Below are 14860 nucleotides of genomic sequence, written 5' to 3'. Positions count from 1 at the left end.
TATTTGCCGCCAGTCAGAGTATAATATCAAACGGAGTTAAATTATACAAATTTTATCAGACTCAGAATAAATGGTATATTTTATCGCATATGCAAAGAGCAACAAAATGAAATGCATTCAACTTAGTAATCGTAAACCTGCAAATTAGTAAATTTTACAATAAATTAAAAATATAATTTTTTATTAAAATTTTATAGCTTTTATTATTCTTAATCTCATATTTATTTTCTATTTTCAAATATTTAGTATTATCAAAAACAACTTAGACAATTACATTAATCAAACATATTCTGATAGTTGCATTACTTGAAGTGATGGGATGAGAATTTGGTATTATTAACAAGAATTTTGTTTTAAATACAGAATTTCGAATTTCGGAATTTATTTTATTCAGAAAATTACAAGATTTTTAAATAACAAACAATCACGTCAAATGCTGCAACAAATAGAATATGGGTGAGTGTGATAATTAAATTGAGATGCCAATTTATTATAAATTCTCAATTTAAACACATGCTTTTAGTTCATTCTGACATATTTTAAGCAAAATTTTTTAGTAGATAAAACATTTACATGAATGACCGTTTCCCAGTATGTGAAAGATTTGGCGAATATGTTAATCACGCCATTTGCTTGATTTTGCAAAATAACAATTTTTTGCAATTTTGCAATTTTCACAAATAAAAAACTATTTCTAATTTCATTCACCATCGAATTCCATTGAACACTAAATTTCCGCTTTTCTAGTTCATTAATTGATAATTGATTGTCACACTTTAATTTGTTGTCATAAATAATATTGTCATCCCCTTATTCCAAAGTTCTTCTATACTACAAAAAAAATTATTAAACTACTTTCACTAACAAATTTTATTTAAAATAACTTGTTTTCGTCGTCATTTATTTCACATATAAAAATCACTATGTATCAAAAAAAAACTAACATAATAATCAATTCCGTTGGCAATGTCAATTGGGACTTATAATGCGCACATTGTGTCGTGTTGGAATTCATGACCAGCGTTAGTTGGGCCCATTTGGTGTACTGAGGAACGACCAACTTGCAATAATCGTATTAATCAAAAAAGTTCATCATTTTATTTATAAGTATGTATGCATGTACATATGCTTATTATATTTAGTAGAAAATTGGATCTTATTCTGAGTATCAAATCTATATGTGAGAGTGACAATTATCGTAAAATTTCGATATTTCTTATTGCGAATACAAACCAATAGGCTAAATATCAGCCTAGCTTACTGATTCGATAATCAGAACAAGCCCCATTATCTTAAATAGTTATAAAATAAACTGAAAGAACTTGTTAATTAAAATTTTTATGATTAGCTTTTGATTCATTTAAAAAAAAATTGTTTCGAAAAAGAAGAAGAACGTATTTATTTTTTTTCTAACGAATTATGGAAAATAGTTTTAGAAGTGAGTGACGGTTAACCATTATGTAAGTGAAAGGGTAACCATATTCATAAGTAAATCTGCAGAAGAACATCTTTTCAATGATTCTCTGTCACCAGCGGAATGCCTTCTTCCATAATTTGTAAATGAGTTACTACGCCGATCTCCTCTCTTTTTTTGCTTTGAACGTTGCACATCCCTTTTACTGTTACCAAATAAATAAACGTTATCAAAACCAGATATATCTGGATCAGCATCACTTTCAACATCACTGTAATTGCTATAATTTAATGTGACTTGAGAAGGCATTGTCAAAGACGAGCCAGGATAATTTTCTGAATTCTGTGTTGATAAAATTTTTGATTTAGTTTGTATCGCTTTAAAAAAATTCATCGCGTTACTAACTCTATTACTTTCTTCTTTTCTTAAACTATTGTCATAGAGTTCATTATTTAGAGTTCCGTGATCGGAAGATAGATCTGAGCCAAAAGTTGTAGCATTACTGAGATATGAGTTTCTGAAAGTTAATTGAAAGAAAAATAAATTAATAATTTTTTTGCATTAGATTATAATTTATCGTGGTCAAAACAAAGTTTACTGCATAGTTTTGAAGTTTGAAAATGCGACATTATAGAGTAAAATTTTTTTAATCTTTTTTTTGAGTATAAGAATGTTTTTCTTATTTTGAGGAAACTAATAAATAATCAAATACAAATTATTTGATTTGTTATACGTTACATACATACACATTTGATTTGCGGTTTTTTAAATAAATTGTACATGTAACATACATATATGAATATTTTATTCTAAAACGAGAAAAAAAGTAGAGTTGACCTTGTCAACTCTGTGATACCCGTACGAATTTGTTATCCTATGTGCGAATAAAAATTGCATAACTGAGTATGGGACAGACTATGACTTTAAGTTGCCGTATTACCATATTAATTTATGCAAAATTTCAGTACTATGTGTTTTTCAAAATACTGGTTGTGCCAAACTACTATTGAAGTTGTATGGCAGCTACCAGAAAGAGCCAAGAAATTTTAGCGAATTTTATCAAGCACATCGGCACTACTAATATATTCACTTGTGTGAAATCTCAATATCACAGCTTTTATAGTTTCTCAGATATAGCCAAATAACTTTTGAAGTTGCATGGCAGGTACCAGAAGGAGTCAAGTAATTTCAACAACTTTTGTGGGACACATTGGCCCTACTAATATATTCGTTTCTATGAAATTTCAATACCATAGCTTATTTAGTTTCTGAGATATAGGCAAATAACTTTTGAAGTTGTATGGCAGGTACCAGAAGGAGCCAAGTAATTTTAACAACTTTCATGAGACACATTAGCCCTATTAATATATTCGTTTGTGTGAAATTTCAATACCATAACTTTTATAGTTTCTGAGATATAGCCAAATAAATTTTGAAGTTGTATGGCAGCTACCCGAACCGGTACTCCGATCATGTCCAATTTAAATAGCGTTCTGACACTTACTACAATAAATCATTTGTGAAAATTTGGTGAACTTAGCTCAATTAGTTTTTGAGTTATCGTTCGGACGGACGGACGGACGGACGGACAGACAAAGCTAAATCAACTCAGAATTTGACGCTGATCAAAAACATACACTTGAGTCTATATCTAAGACCGTTATTTCTTAGCGTTACAAACGGTAAGCCAAATTTAGTATACCCTTCGAACATACGTTCGTACGGGTATAAAAAGCCCCAATTTAAAAAATACACATTTTTACCGACCGTATTGTGTAAACAATAGGTAGGTTATGTAATGGCAACAAATTTTTGCATATCGAGTTTTCGGTGGGAACGTACTTCTCCATAGTAGCGAAGTGTAAATAAACTATTTTTAGCAACCTGTCGGTCTGTCGGTCTGTGTATGCACGCGTGTATCTCAAGTTCGGCTGAACCGATTTTGAGGAAATTTTATATGTAAGTTTATTTCCACCATGGCACGGATTGATCAACTTTTGGTATATATCAGGCCTCAGAAACTGCACTTTTTAGCGGGCCTGTTTTACATTTTTGAACATTTTGAAGACAATATTCAACCGATTTACTTGAAATTTTATATATAAGTTCAGCTTGACCGTCCGCAAAAATTCGTAGCTTTTGGAACAAATCAGGCATCGGCAACTAAACGTTTACTACAGGCCAAATATACATTTTTGTGTGTATAAAGAGAAATAATTGACCGATTTCATTGAAATTTAATATTTGAATTTCTCGTATTAAAACAATGAACATATAAATTTTTTGGAAAGATCAGGCATCGGCAACTAGACGTTTACTAAGGGCCAAATACACAATTTTGTGTATATAAAGAGAAATAATCAACCGATTTCATTGAAATTTAATATATGAATTCCTCATATTAAAGCAATGAACATATAAATTTTTTGGAAAGATCAGGGCTCGAAAACTGATCTGCGGGCCGATTTTACATTTTTCACCATATCCACAGAACAAATTGATGGAATTTCTTGATATTTGATATTTGAGTTCTGGTTGTTACCGAAACTAACTGGCGAGCATTTCAGGGAATTCGGGTAGCACAAAGCGAAACTCTACTAGGAGCCAAATTTACATTTTTCTAGGTATATTAACTATAAGCTTACTAATGTCCTAAAAATTGGAAAGAAGTATTTAACAGACATTTTTATAATATTCTGTAACACTTTCATTTAACTAGGTAATACACAATGCGGTCGGTTATGTGCTGACCACATCAGATTTTTTTAAATTCATGTACATATTGTACAGAGTTACTTGCACTAATTCCATATTTTTATTAAGGAACTCAATTCAAGTTTGTATAACCGTAGTTCTGAAACTTCATTTAACGAGGAGAAATAATTTTCGTTTACATTGTCGAAACTTATTTCCTCGTTTAAGTTTTTGATGTTTTATCTATTGGGTGTTTGAATGCTCGTGATTTTGGTGTATTTTTTCAAATTTGAGAAAATGTACATTAGATATTTATGAGTTTGTTAATTTTGTATGATATGTCATACCCAAAATGAATACTTTTGATACAATCACATATACAGGATGATTCAGTAAAGAGTACAATATTGTATATCATTGTCTAGGGCATCAAAAATAGGTAAAATTTTTGTCGTGAAATAGTTGTCAAAACTCAACTGTTTTCGAGATACAGGGATTTTACGAATTTTTATTTGACCAAGCTTTTTTGGTTAAAAAGATAGAGGCTTCAAATGAACAGTTTCTGAAAGAGCTAGTATAGGGCTTGAAAGCAACATATTACTTGAATTGGTATTTCATGTATTTTAGGAATACCAAATGAACTGCCTTGTATTATGCCGCAGTCCTCATCGCCAAGTGTGCTTTTAATTTATCACACTCAGAAAATTGTTTTCGCTTACTAAAAAAACTTTTAAACTAATTAAACTCAGTGCTATTATTCCCATTACATATAGTACTATAGCTTTTTTCAAATCAAAGAAAATCGCAGTAGTCTTTTTTATACCAATACGAACGTATGTTCGAAGGGTATAAGAACGTATGTTACCGTTTGTAACGCTAAGAAATAAGATTCTGAGATATAGGCTCACATATATGTTTTCGATCAGCGTCGAATTCCAAATCGATTTAGCTTTGTTTGTCTGTCCGTCCGTTCGTTCGTCCATCCCAACGATAACTTAAAAACTTGAGCTAAGTTCACCAAATTTTCACAATTAATTTATTTTAGTAAATGCCAGAACCCTATTTAAATTGGCTGTGATCGAGGTACTGCTTCGGGTACCTGCCATACAACTTCTAAATTTATTTGATTGTATCTCAGAAACTATAAAAGCTGTGGTATTGAAATTTCGCACAAGTAAATATATTAGCCAATGTGTTTGATAAAAGTCGTTGAAATTGCTGGGTTCCTTCTGGTAACTGCCATACAACTGGAAAAGTTATTTGACATTATCTTAGAAATTATTGCAGTTATAATATATAAATTTCGTGAAAACAAGTATATTTTTAGGGCTGTTATGTGTGATAAAAATCGTTGAAATTTCTTGACTCCTTGTGGTAGCTGTCAGACAACTTCAATAGTAATTTTTTTCATAACTTAGAAAATATTGAAAACACAGTACTGAAATTTTGCATAAGTTAATATGATAATACGGTTACTTAAAGTCTGTCCCAATGTCAGCTATGGCATATTCATTCTCACACAGGATAACAAATTCCTACGTGTATCACAGAGTTCACAAACTCAACTCTATTTTTTCTCGTATTTTTATAAATTCTGGGTTGTATTTCGGATATCACATTAAATAGGGCTGCTTGGGTATTAATTTTTTTTTAAATCTATATGCTTACTCAGAGTCAATTTGGCATTGCTCAAGTACTTCACTAGTTGCATGTTAACAAATGTTTCAATTATTTTGCTAATAGTAGTGCATATAGAAATCGGTCTGAAATTATTTTTAATTATCTCAGGGATTTTGAATTGACTTAGAGAAGCGTTTACAACACACATTTTCTTGTCAGCTAACTCATTCTTGCATTTTTCAGCAGAATTGTTGACATATCCCATAGATCTTTTGTAGCAGAACTGAACAAGAAATTAATTAATTTCAGAATTTCGTGTTTATTGATGACTTGAGAGTTGAAGTACTGCAGTTTTCTTATCTTAGGACAGTAGATAAATTCACAATCTTTTGCCATTTTTGTTTACCTATACTGCAGTAGTATATATTAAAATTTTCTACTTTTGCATTTTTTTCATCTGCGCTATCTATGTTAGCAAAAACTTTCTGTTATTGTCGTTGTTGCAGTTTAATTTTCTTTAATAAAGTTCCAATTTTTTCTTGGATCTTCTACTGCTTTTTCAAATTGATTTTCCATACTTCTCTCTACATTTTCTTTTTATATTAGTGAATCCATGTCCCCAGTATTTATACTTAAATTCCAGATATTCAGAATTACGATTTTTTACGTATTTCCGAAACCAAAAATTTTTTATTCCCATTAAATTAATACAATTATCATATATCCAGGGTGCATAAATATTTTTTACTACTTTTCGATTTGGCAATAATGGTTGCGCTATTAATAGCTTTTTGGCTTTTATATATTATTTCATTAGCAATGTTATTTACATACCTTTGATAGTTAAATTGAACTTCATTTCACTAATTACTTTGTACAGCTAATTTTTATTTCTGTTTTTGGCATATTTGCTTTTATTTCTATTGTTAAGTCTAAATGCTCAGAAAAATTGCGTTGAGAAAAATCATAGATAACATGGTGGCAAAAGAAATATCCACTGAACTCGACAATATTTTTATAATTTGTAATAGAATTATCACGCCAATTTCTTAAATCAAAATTGATATTACCTGTTGATACAGTATTCTTAGATTTTAGGGGAAATCATCAACTAGTGCAGAACATCTCTCAGGTGGTCTATAAATGGATACAACATTGTACTTCTTACCATTAAAGGCTATTTTAATGGATATAAAGCTATTAAAGTCATCACTCATAGGTTTGTGGGGATTCATACGTAAAACTTTCGTGCACAAATACTGTAGATCACCTTGTAGAGATAAATCACCTTGTAGTGGTTTTCTAGAAGAAAACTTGGGAGTAAAGCCTTTAATATTTATTTGATGAATATTCTTGTTTACCTGGATATTCAATGGTATATCATAAGATGGATTATTAGAAATCAAAGTATGACTCATGTAATACTCTAATAATTTTCTATTAAGAGTGTTTACGTTTGAATAATCTACTATACTTTACCCAAGTAAATTAAATTATTTTGTTCGTCTTCATATCTCTTGCCCATTTGGACAAATAGCCGAACTACGGAGTAAGTTTTTTATTAATAAATATTCGTTCTGTACCGTTATTCCCATTACAACGTATTCATTATTAGTTTCCTTTTCTTTATTAAATTTATATATGGCTCACCTGATTTTTTAAAATTATTATTATTAATTCATACGATCGATACGATTATATGTTGTATCTCCATACCAACTTCTTTGAGCAAAATTTTTTATTGCACACTTAGGGTTATCTTCATCTGAAATTCTCAATCAACGAGTTTCGATTTGATTATTTATTTAGCTTCATTATTCATCTGCCTCATTTTTTCAATTTCTATTTTATTATGCAATATTCAATATTTTAATTAAAAATTCAAAGTTTAATTAAATTTAATTTAAAGTTCTCCACAATCAAGCTATCTATATAACTTTTAAATTCCTTGACCTTGATCTTTGGAGTTGTTGAAAATCAATATTTGGCATTGACTGGTTTTGAATTATAAGTTCCAGCTTGTTATCTAATGTTCGAATATCTATTGTATGCTTCGAATTTTTATTAGCATTATTATGCGAAGGAGTATTTAAGTTGTTATTACTAGCACTAATCGTAAATTTTCTTTTTTGGCGCTTAACCTTACAGGCAAGACCAAATTTTCTCTGCACCAGCTAAATATTACCTCACAATTTCATTTTCCAACACAGGCTCCGTAGAACCACTTTTTGCAGTCTCCATCAAATTGCCAGCCCAAGTTAGTTCTTGAATTTATTTTTCTCTTACATTGATAAAATTTATGTTGTTATTATTTCATTACAATTGTTATTATGTCATTTGACAATCTGTTACATTGTTGGAGGCTGTCTCACTTACGTGGATAACAGACCGGCTAAGTTCCCGCACTCGGAAACCCGCACTCGGAAACTCAAAGTTGGATTGGTGGAGCGATATAGGGCGCTTTTGAGGGCATTATCCTGGTTATGTAGAGGAATCTTTTGCTTAGTTCTGGGGCACAATAATATTGAACAAAACGAAAGGGCCGACGAACTGATCAGACTGGTAGAAGGGATCGACATTGTGTCAGTAGACTGGTCGGTGCATCCACCCTTGAGGGAGTTGAAGAACATTATAGATACAGAAGGAGATGCTTTGGGATAGCGGGGGAAGATGTGCCGCTGCAAGAGTTTTTGCGCTTAAGAGGAACGATGCGAGGACGAAAGAATTGCTCGCACTGAGATCTTAGTGTTGCGGTTGGCATTTTTGCGGGACACTGATTATTAGGAAAGATGGCTAGAACGCAGAACGTCTCCTCATCAAATATTTGCTGGAGATGCCGAGACAGTGGGGTGGTGAACGACGTGCATCACGTGGCGCCAGTGGGTGATTGTTGAGTTCTTCAACGAACTTCAATGGATTTAGGGGTGTGCTGCGGAAAGATGTAGGTTGGCCTTCTATTAGCCTATTGTTGGTTTAGGACGCCGACTCCTCCTTTCTAATTAACTAACCATATGAAGTTAAACCAACAAATAAGGGTCCGTCAGTTAAAAATATGTAGGTGATTACTTATAACCACAATAAAATGAATTAGTAATACGTATAACAATAGTAAGATTTTGTAAAAGGGATTTATAATTGACATCTTTGGTTTCAAGATTCTTTTTATGTGTTAAAAATCATCAAAAAGCTAAGAAAGGCGGACTTAAACTACCATCGGGGATCCTCCATTCCACATCTTTTAACACATTAAAATTTAAAATGTAATGAGATTTGCATATTTTGCATAATAAATCAGTTTCTTGTAACGTTATCATGCCGAATGCAGGATTAATTATAGAATTAAAGCAGTGAACTAAAATTTTAGCTTTTTGTATTATGAATTCAACCAGAAGGTAATTTAACTAACTTTTTTTTATGTAGTTAAGATCAGATTTTTTCAATTATTTAAACTTGATTTTTTGCTTTTAATAACCAAAAATTTACTTTTTGGTTTAAGTGAAACTATATTGTAAAAGTTTCTAAAAAAATAATATTAATAAATGAACTTTTTCAAAGCTTTTTTGAACATAAAACAAAGTGAAAATTTATTTACTGACATAATTGCAAAATTTTATATTTTTAAATTTACAAATGAAATTTTGCATTTCATTTCACAAATCGTCTGTGAAATGAAACAGTGTTTAAAAAAAGTTTCAATTTTAAAAATTTAGGAAGAATTAAAGTTTCGGTACAAAATTTATTTTCGATATTAGGTTTTTATTTTTCATTACATTTTTTAAGATTTTGTTAAAATAAATGTATTTGCTGGTATTTAGGGAGCTGAACGGGGTGGTATACGTAATATATTGAGAGTTTCCAGTTATATCAACCTAGCCTCTACCACTCAACGCCAAGTTTAACCTTCAGGTTGTACCTCCTGTTAAGCTGAGGCACCGTTTGGAAATATCAAGTAACCAACCCTGATGGTGTAGATGGGTCAGCGAATAAACAAAACTTGTGCGTTTTGTAAGCTACTTCAACGTTTTTATTGAAAGGTCCAGAATTAAGCATCGTATCGTTTGTCTTACAATAGACGGTTGCTAACAGCGTCTGTTTCCCTTAAAGGGCGGCTGAATGAAAAAGGGAAAACTACCAAGAACCCTCTAGAATACAACGGGAAACCACTGGAGTAATATCAGGCGAATTTTACTCCGAAGATGTAAAAGTATTTTTCTCAGGTAACAATGACCCACACCATTAAAAAAAGTAGGTGTTTTATTATCTTACCGCGTAGCAAATAATGTAACAGCGTTTCTTCCAAATTCCAACAGAACTGCTAATAAAAATTAACACCAAACCATTAGTGGTAAATATTACTCAAATTTATAACACATCTATTGATCACGCAGATGATGAAGTAGAAGAGTTTTATGGCGAAATAGAAAAGCTATTAAAAGAAACCAAGCCACACGAAATTCACCTCATAATGGGAGATTTCAACGCGAAAGATGGCAACAATAGAATTTGTGATGTAACAAGCCTCATTTGGTCTAGGCGCCGGAATCCGAGAGGAGATAGATTAATTCAGTTTTGTCAAGAAAAAGACTTGAAAATCACGAAAATCTTGTTGGATTACAAAGAAGATTATATACACGGGTGTCACCTCAAAATAACTATCAAAATATAGTAGGCAATCTCATAGATTATATATTAATTAATAAGAGGTTTACACCTCAGTCATCAAAGTTATTACCATACCAAGGCTGATGTATCCTTGAACCGCAATCTTCTAGTTGTAAAATTGAAAACTAAGCTCGCTAAAGCTCGGAAATCTGTCCGAAAAAATAATGTAAATTTTGAAAAGCTAAAAAACCAATCTACTAAAGCCAGTATTGCGTTGGAAATTAATAATAAACTTCAAGTCGTTAATTGTAACAGAAATATAAATGGCCTAAAATTATGTCAACAAAACAAAAGACATCTTAAATAGCATCAAAAACAAAAAAATGGTTTTATTGAAGCAAAAATTGATGACAAAGGAAATTCTTGAGTTAATTAGCCACAGCCGTAAATGCAAAAACCGTGAAATCGTAAAACAAAGAACTCCAAAAAGTAATTTTAATTACTTTAAAAGCGTAAAAAAAAAACAGGAGCACATCGTAAAGTCAATCATTCTGCTTTAGTAGAGAATCAAAACGAAGTAGTAACTGATCTGAAGAAAATAATATGAAAAAATTATATTCGCGAGTTGTTTCTGACAAAAATTGTATTCGAGAACATTTATCAAACGAAAACTTAACAGATCCATCAATCACCAAACTTGGAATTCAACGCGCCATCAAAAAATCTAAAAAACAATATAGCCGTTAGTCTTGGTGAAATTTCAGCCGAAATGTTAAAATTAAATGATGAACAAAATACTAAAATTTTCGAACGGATATTTAATCAAATATATAATACAGGTATCTACCCAACAGAGTGACTTAAATCGACTCTTATAACCTTACCGAAAAGGAGTAATGCCAGAACTTGCAATGAATGTAGAATAATTATGATGAACCACTTTAAAAATATTTTTTAAAATAATACATAACAGACTGTACAAAAAACTAGAACTACGAGTATGTATTGGTAACACTCAATTTGGCTTTAGAAATTACATAGATACAAGGGAAGTGCTTTTTTCAATACAGGTGGTCTACTATGTAGTGCTACTTTCGCAAAACGATTCCCGCATTTTAAATTTACTAGGTAAATCGAATATCGCAAATTTGCGTATGCGAAAGTAGCAAAAGTGGTATAACCGAATGCTACTTTCGCATACTTGTTTATACTTTTCATTCACTTGTCATTTTGTTTACGAATGTTGTTGCGAAAGTTTAAGTTGTCGGAAAAATAAAATTAAACAATGTAAGTATTACATTTATTTCGCTAAATTAAATTTAAAACATATTTGTATTTGAAATTTAGTGTACTTAATTAAATTTTTACCATTAATATTTACAATTAAAGGTCAAAACTAAACACTAAACCATCTCAATTTAAGATTTTAAAAGAATTCATGCAAAACCATAAAAATTTTGCACAGGCATATCAACGTACTGTTGGTGGCAGAGTTAAAGCTGAGAGGTTGTGGAGCCAGCTGGCAGATTCATTAAACGCAGATGGTTTACCAATTCGTACGGTGGTGGAATAGAAAAAGGTAAACGAATTTAATACATATGCATACATATGTGATTGATAGCAGGTAAACATTTTTTATATTTAGGGCTTGGTCAGATTATAAAATACACTTAAAAGGCAAATTAAGAAGCAATAAAAAAAATGTTGCTGGAAGGGGTAGTGGACCAGCTAAAATTATATCTTTCACGCCTATGGAACAATCTGTGATAGATCTACTCAACCTAAATATAACGGTGGATGGTGTCACAGATACTCGTCGATTCGGGAGTGAATTAATGTAGAACAAAATAAAACTAAAAATTTTGGGCACACCCGCGACTTCATCAAATATATTTGTTGAAAGTGACGCTGAAGTCCATAGAGCGAATTTTAAAAACTTCACTACCCAATCCGAAATAAATGAAATAACTAATTATGAAAATTGTGATGAATCTAAGATAGAAGCAAATTCTAGAGAAACACATGTCGAAACGAGTCGTCAATCGAGAAGCAAACGCAATCCGGAAGACTCTAATAAAAAATCCAACCTTATAAAACAACAAAATAATGACAAAAAAAACATTCATAATAAAATTTGTAAACAATTGACAAGAACAAACGATAATTTACACGAAATGAATAGATATTTAAGGAAAATTTACGATTTAAAAAAAGATGAAATAGCATTGCAAAAAGAAGAAATGGAAATGGAAAAGGAGAATGCTAAGCAAGATTTAATTTAACATAAATAAAAAATAGAATTGAAGCTGGCATTTTTACCGACCGTATTGTGTAAACAATAGGTAGGTTATGTAATGGCAACAAATTTTGCAAATCGAGTTTTCGGTGGGCACGTACTTCACCATAGTAGGGGGGTGTAAATAAACTATTTTTAGCAACCTGTCGGTCTGTCCGTCTGTCGGTCTGTCGGTTTGTGTGTGCACGCATGTATCTCAAGTTCGGCTGAACCGATTTTTATGAAATTTTATATGTAAGTTTGTTTCCACCATGGCACGGATCGGTCAACTTTTGGTATATATCAGGCCTCTGGAACTGCACTTTTTAGCGGGCCTGTTTTACATTTTTGAACATTTTGAAGAAAATATTCAACCGATTTACTTGAGATTTTTTTATATAAGCTCAGCTCGACCGTCCGCAAAAACTCGTATGTTTTGGAAGAAATCAGGCATCGGCAACTAGACGTTTACTACGGGCCAAATATACATTTTTGTGTATATAAAGAGAAATAATCAACCTATTTCATTGAAATTTAATATATGAACTCCTCATATTAAAACAATGGACATAAAAATTTTTTGGAAAGATCAGGGCTCAACAACTGATTTGCGGGCCGATTTTACATTTTTCACCATTTTGAAGAAAGTATTCAACCGATTTACTTGAAATTTCATATATAAGCTTTGCTCGATCATACGCAAAAATTCCTAACTTTTGGAAGAAATCAGGCATCAGCAACTGGGCGTTTACTACGGGCCAAATATACATTTTTGTGTATATAAAGAGAAATAATCAACCGATTTCATTGAAATTTAATATGTGAATTCCCCGTATTAAAACAATGAACATGTAAATTTTTCGGAAAGATCAGGCATCGGCAACTAGACGTTTACTACGGGCCAAACATACACTTTTATGTATATAAAGAGAAATAATCAACCGATTTCATTGAAATTTAATGTATCAATTCCTCATATTAAAGCAATGAACATAAAACTTTTTTGGAAATATCAGGGCTCGAGAACTGATTTGCGGGCCGATTTTACATTTTTCACCATATCCACAGAACAAATTGATGGAATTTCTTGAAATTTGATTTTTGAGTTCTGGTTGTTACCGAAACTAACTGGCGAGCATTTCAGGGAATTCGGGTAGCACAAAGCGAAACTCTACTAAGAGCCAAATTTACATTTTTCTAAGTATGTTAACTATAAGCTTACTAATGTCCTAAAAATTTGGAAAGAAGTATTTAACAGACATTTTTATAATATTCTCTAACACTTTCATTTAACTAGACAATACACAATGCGGTCGGTTATGTGCTGACCACATCAGATTTTTAGATATGGAGAGAAAAAAGTTAGAGTTAGAGCAGAAAAAATTTGATTAGAAATTGAATTAAATTTAAAAACGTATTTGAGTATTATAAGACTAATGAAATCAAAACTTGTACTCCTAAGACTTTTTTTACCGACCGTATTATGTAAACAGTAGGTAGGTTATGTGATGGCAACAAATTTTGCATATCGAGTTTTCGGTTGGAACGTACTTCTCCATAGTAGGGGAGTGTAAATAAACTATTTTTAGCAACCTGTCGGTCTGTCGGTCTGTGGTGCACGCGTGTATCTCAAGTTCGGCTAAACCGATTTTGATGAAATTTTACATGTAAGTTTATTTCCACCATGGCACGGATTGATCAACTTTTGGTTTTTATCAGGCCTCGGGAACTGCACTTTTTAGCGGGCCTGTTTTACATTTTTGAACATTTTGAGTTTTGGAAGAAATCAAGCATCGGCAACTAGACGTTTACTACGGGCCAAATATACATTTTTGTGTATATAAAGAGAAATAATCAACCGATTTCATTGAAATTTAATATATGAACTCCTCGTATTAAAACAATAAACATATTTTGGAAAGATCAGGGCTCGAAAACTGATTTTCGAAAAAAAGTGCTTATTAGTTTCACTCTGTCCGTCCGTCCGTCTGTCCGTGTGTCTGTTTACAAAACTTCTACACCCTTGAAGATTGAAAGCTGAAATTTTGTACTTACATAGATCTCTACTAGAAACTTATTTCCGTAGAACAAAATTTTTAACTATCTCCCCTCTCTAGAAGTTATAGCCCCCCAAAACCCTAAAAATGGCCTTTTTTAACAATTTGTTGCAATGAAACCATAAGCATTTTTGAAATTTTTCAAACGCAGAAAGGCAGTGACTTGCTTCTCCTAGCGCGGTATACTACAGTTAAACT

At 31.7% G+C, this 14860-nt stretch overlaps 1 protein-coding gene across 7 annotated transcripts in view; it reads right to left on the bottom strand.

The window, feature by feature from the left end:
- Positions 1-202: 202 nt before the first annotated feature.
- The window catches only part of LOC129616647 (uncharacterized), a 122960-nt gene continuing 108302 nt past the window's right edge, over positions 203-14860 (bottom strand). For 2 of the 7 annotated variants that reach the window (XM_055532280.1, XM_055532277.1), the window contains one exon: positions 203-1931. In XM_055532280.1, the coding sequence (XP_055388255.1) occupies positions 1457-1931 (475 nt within the window). In that variant the 3' untranslated portion in view covers positions 203-1456. The remainder of the gene's footprint in view (positions 1932-14860) is intronic. The other 5 variants (XR_008697573.1, XR_008697572.1, XR_008697574.1 and 2 more) reach the window with 5 other exon arrangements.

This window comes from Condylostylus longicornis, unplaced genomic scaffold (genome assembly GCF_029603195.1).
Source record: "Condylostylus longicornis isolate FDR11 unplaced genomic scaffold, ASM2960319v2 ptg000260l, whole genome shotgun sequence".
NCBI classification, from domain to species: domain Eukaryota; kingdom Metazoa; phylum Arthropoda; class Insecta; order Diptera; family Dolichopodidae; genus Condylostylus; species Condylostylus longicornis.
The sequence above is the reverse complement of the archived record's forward strand: the minus strand, read 5'-3'. Positions and strand labels throughout refer to the sequence as shown.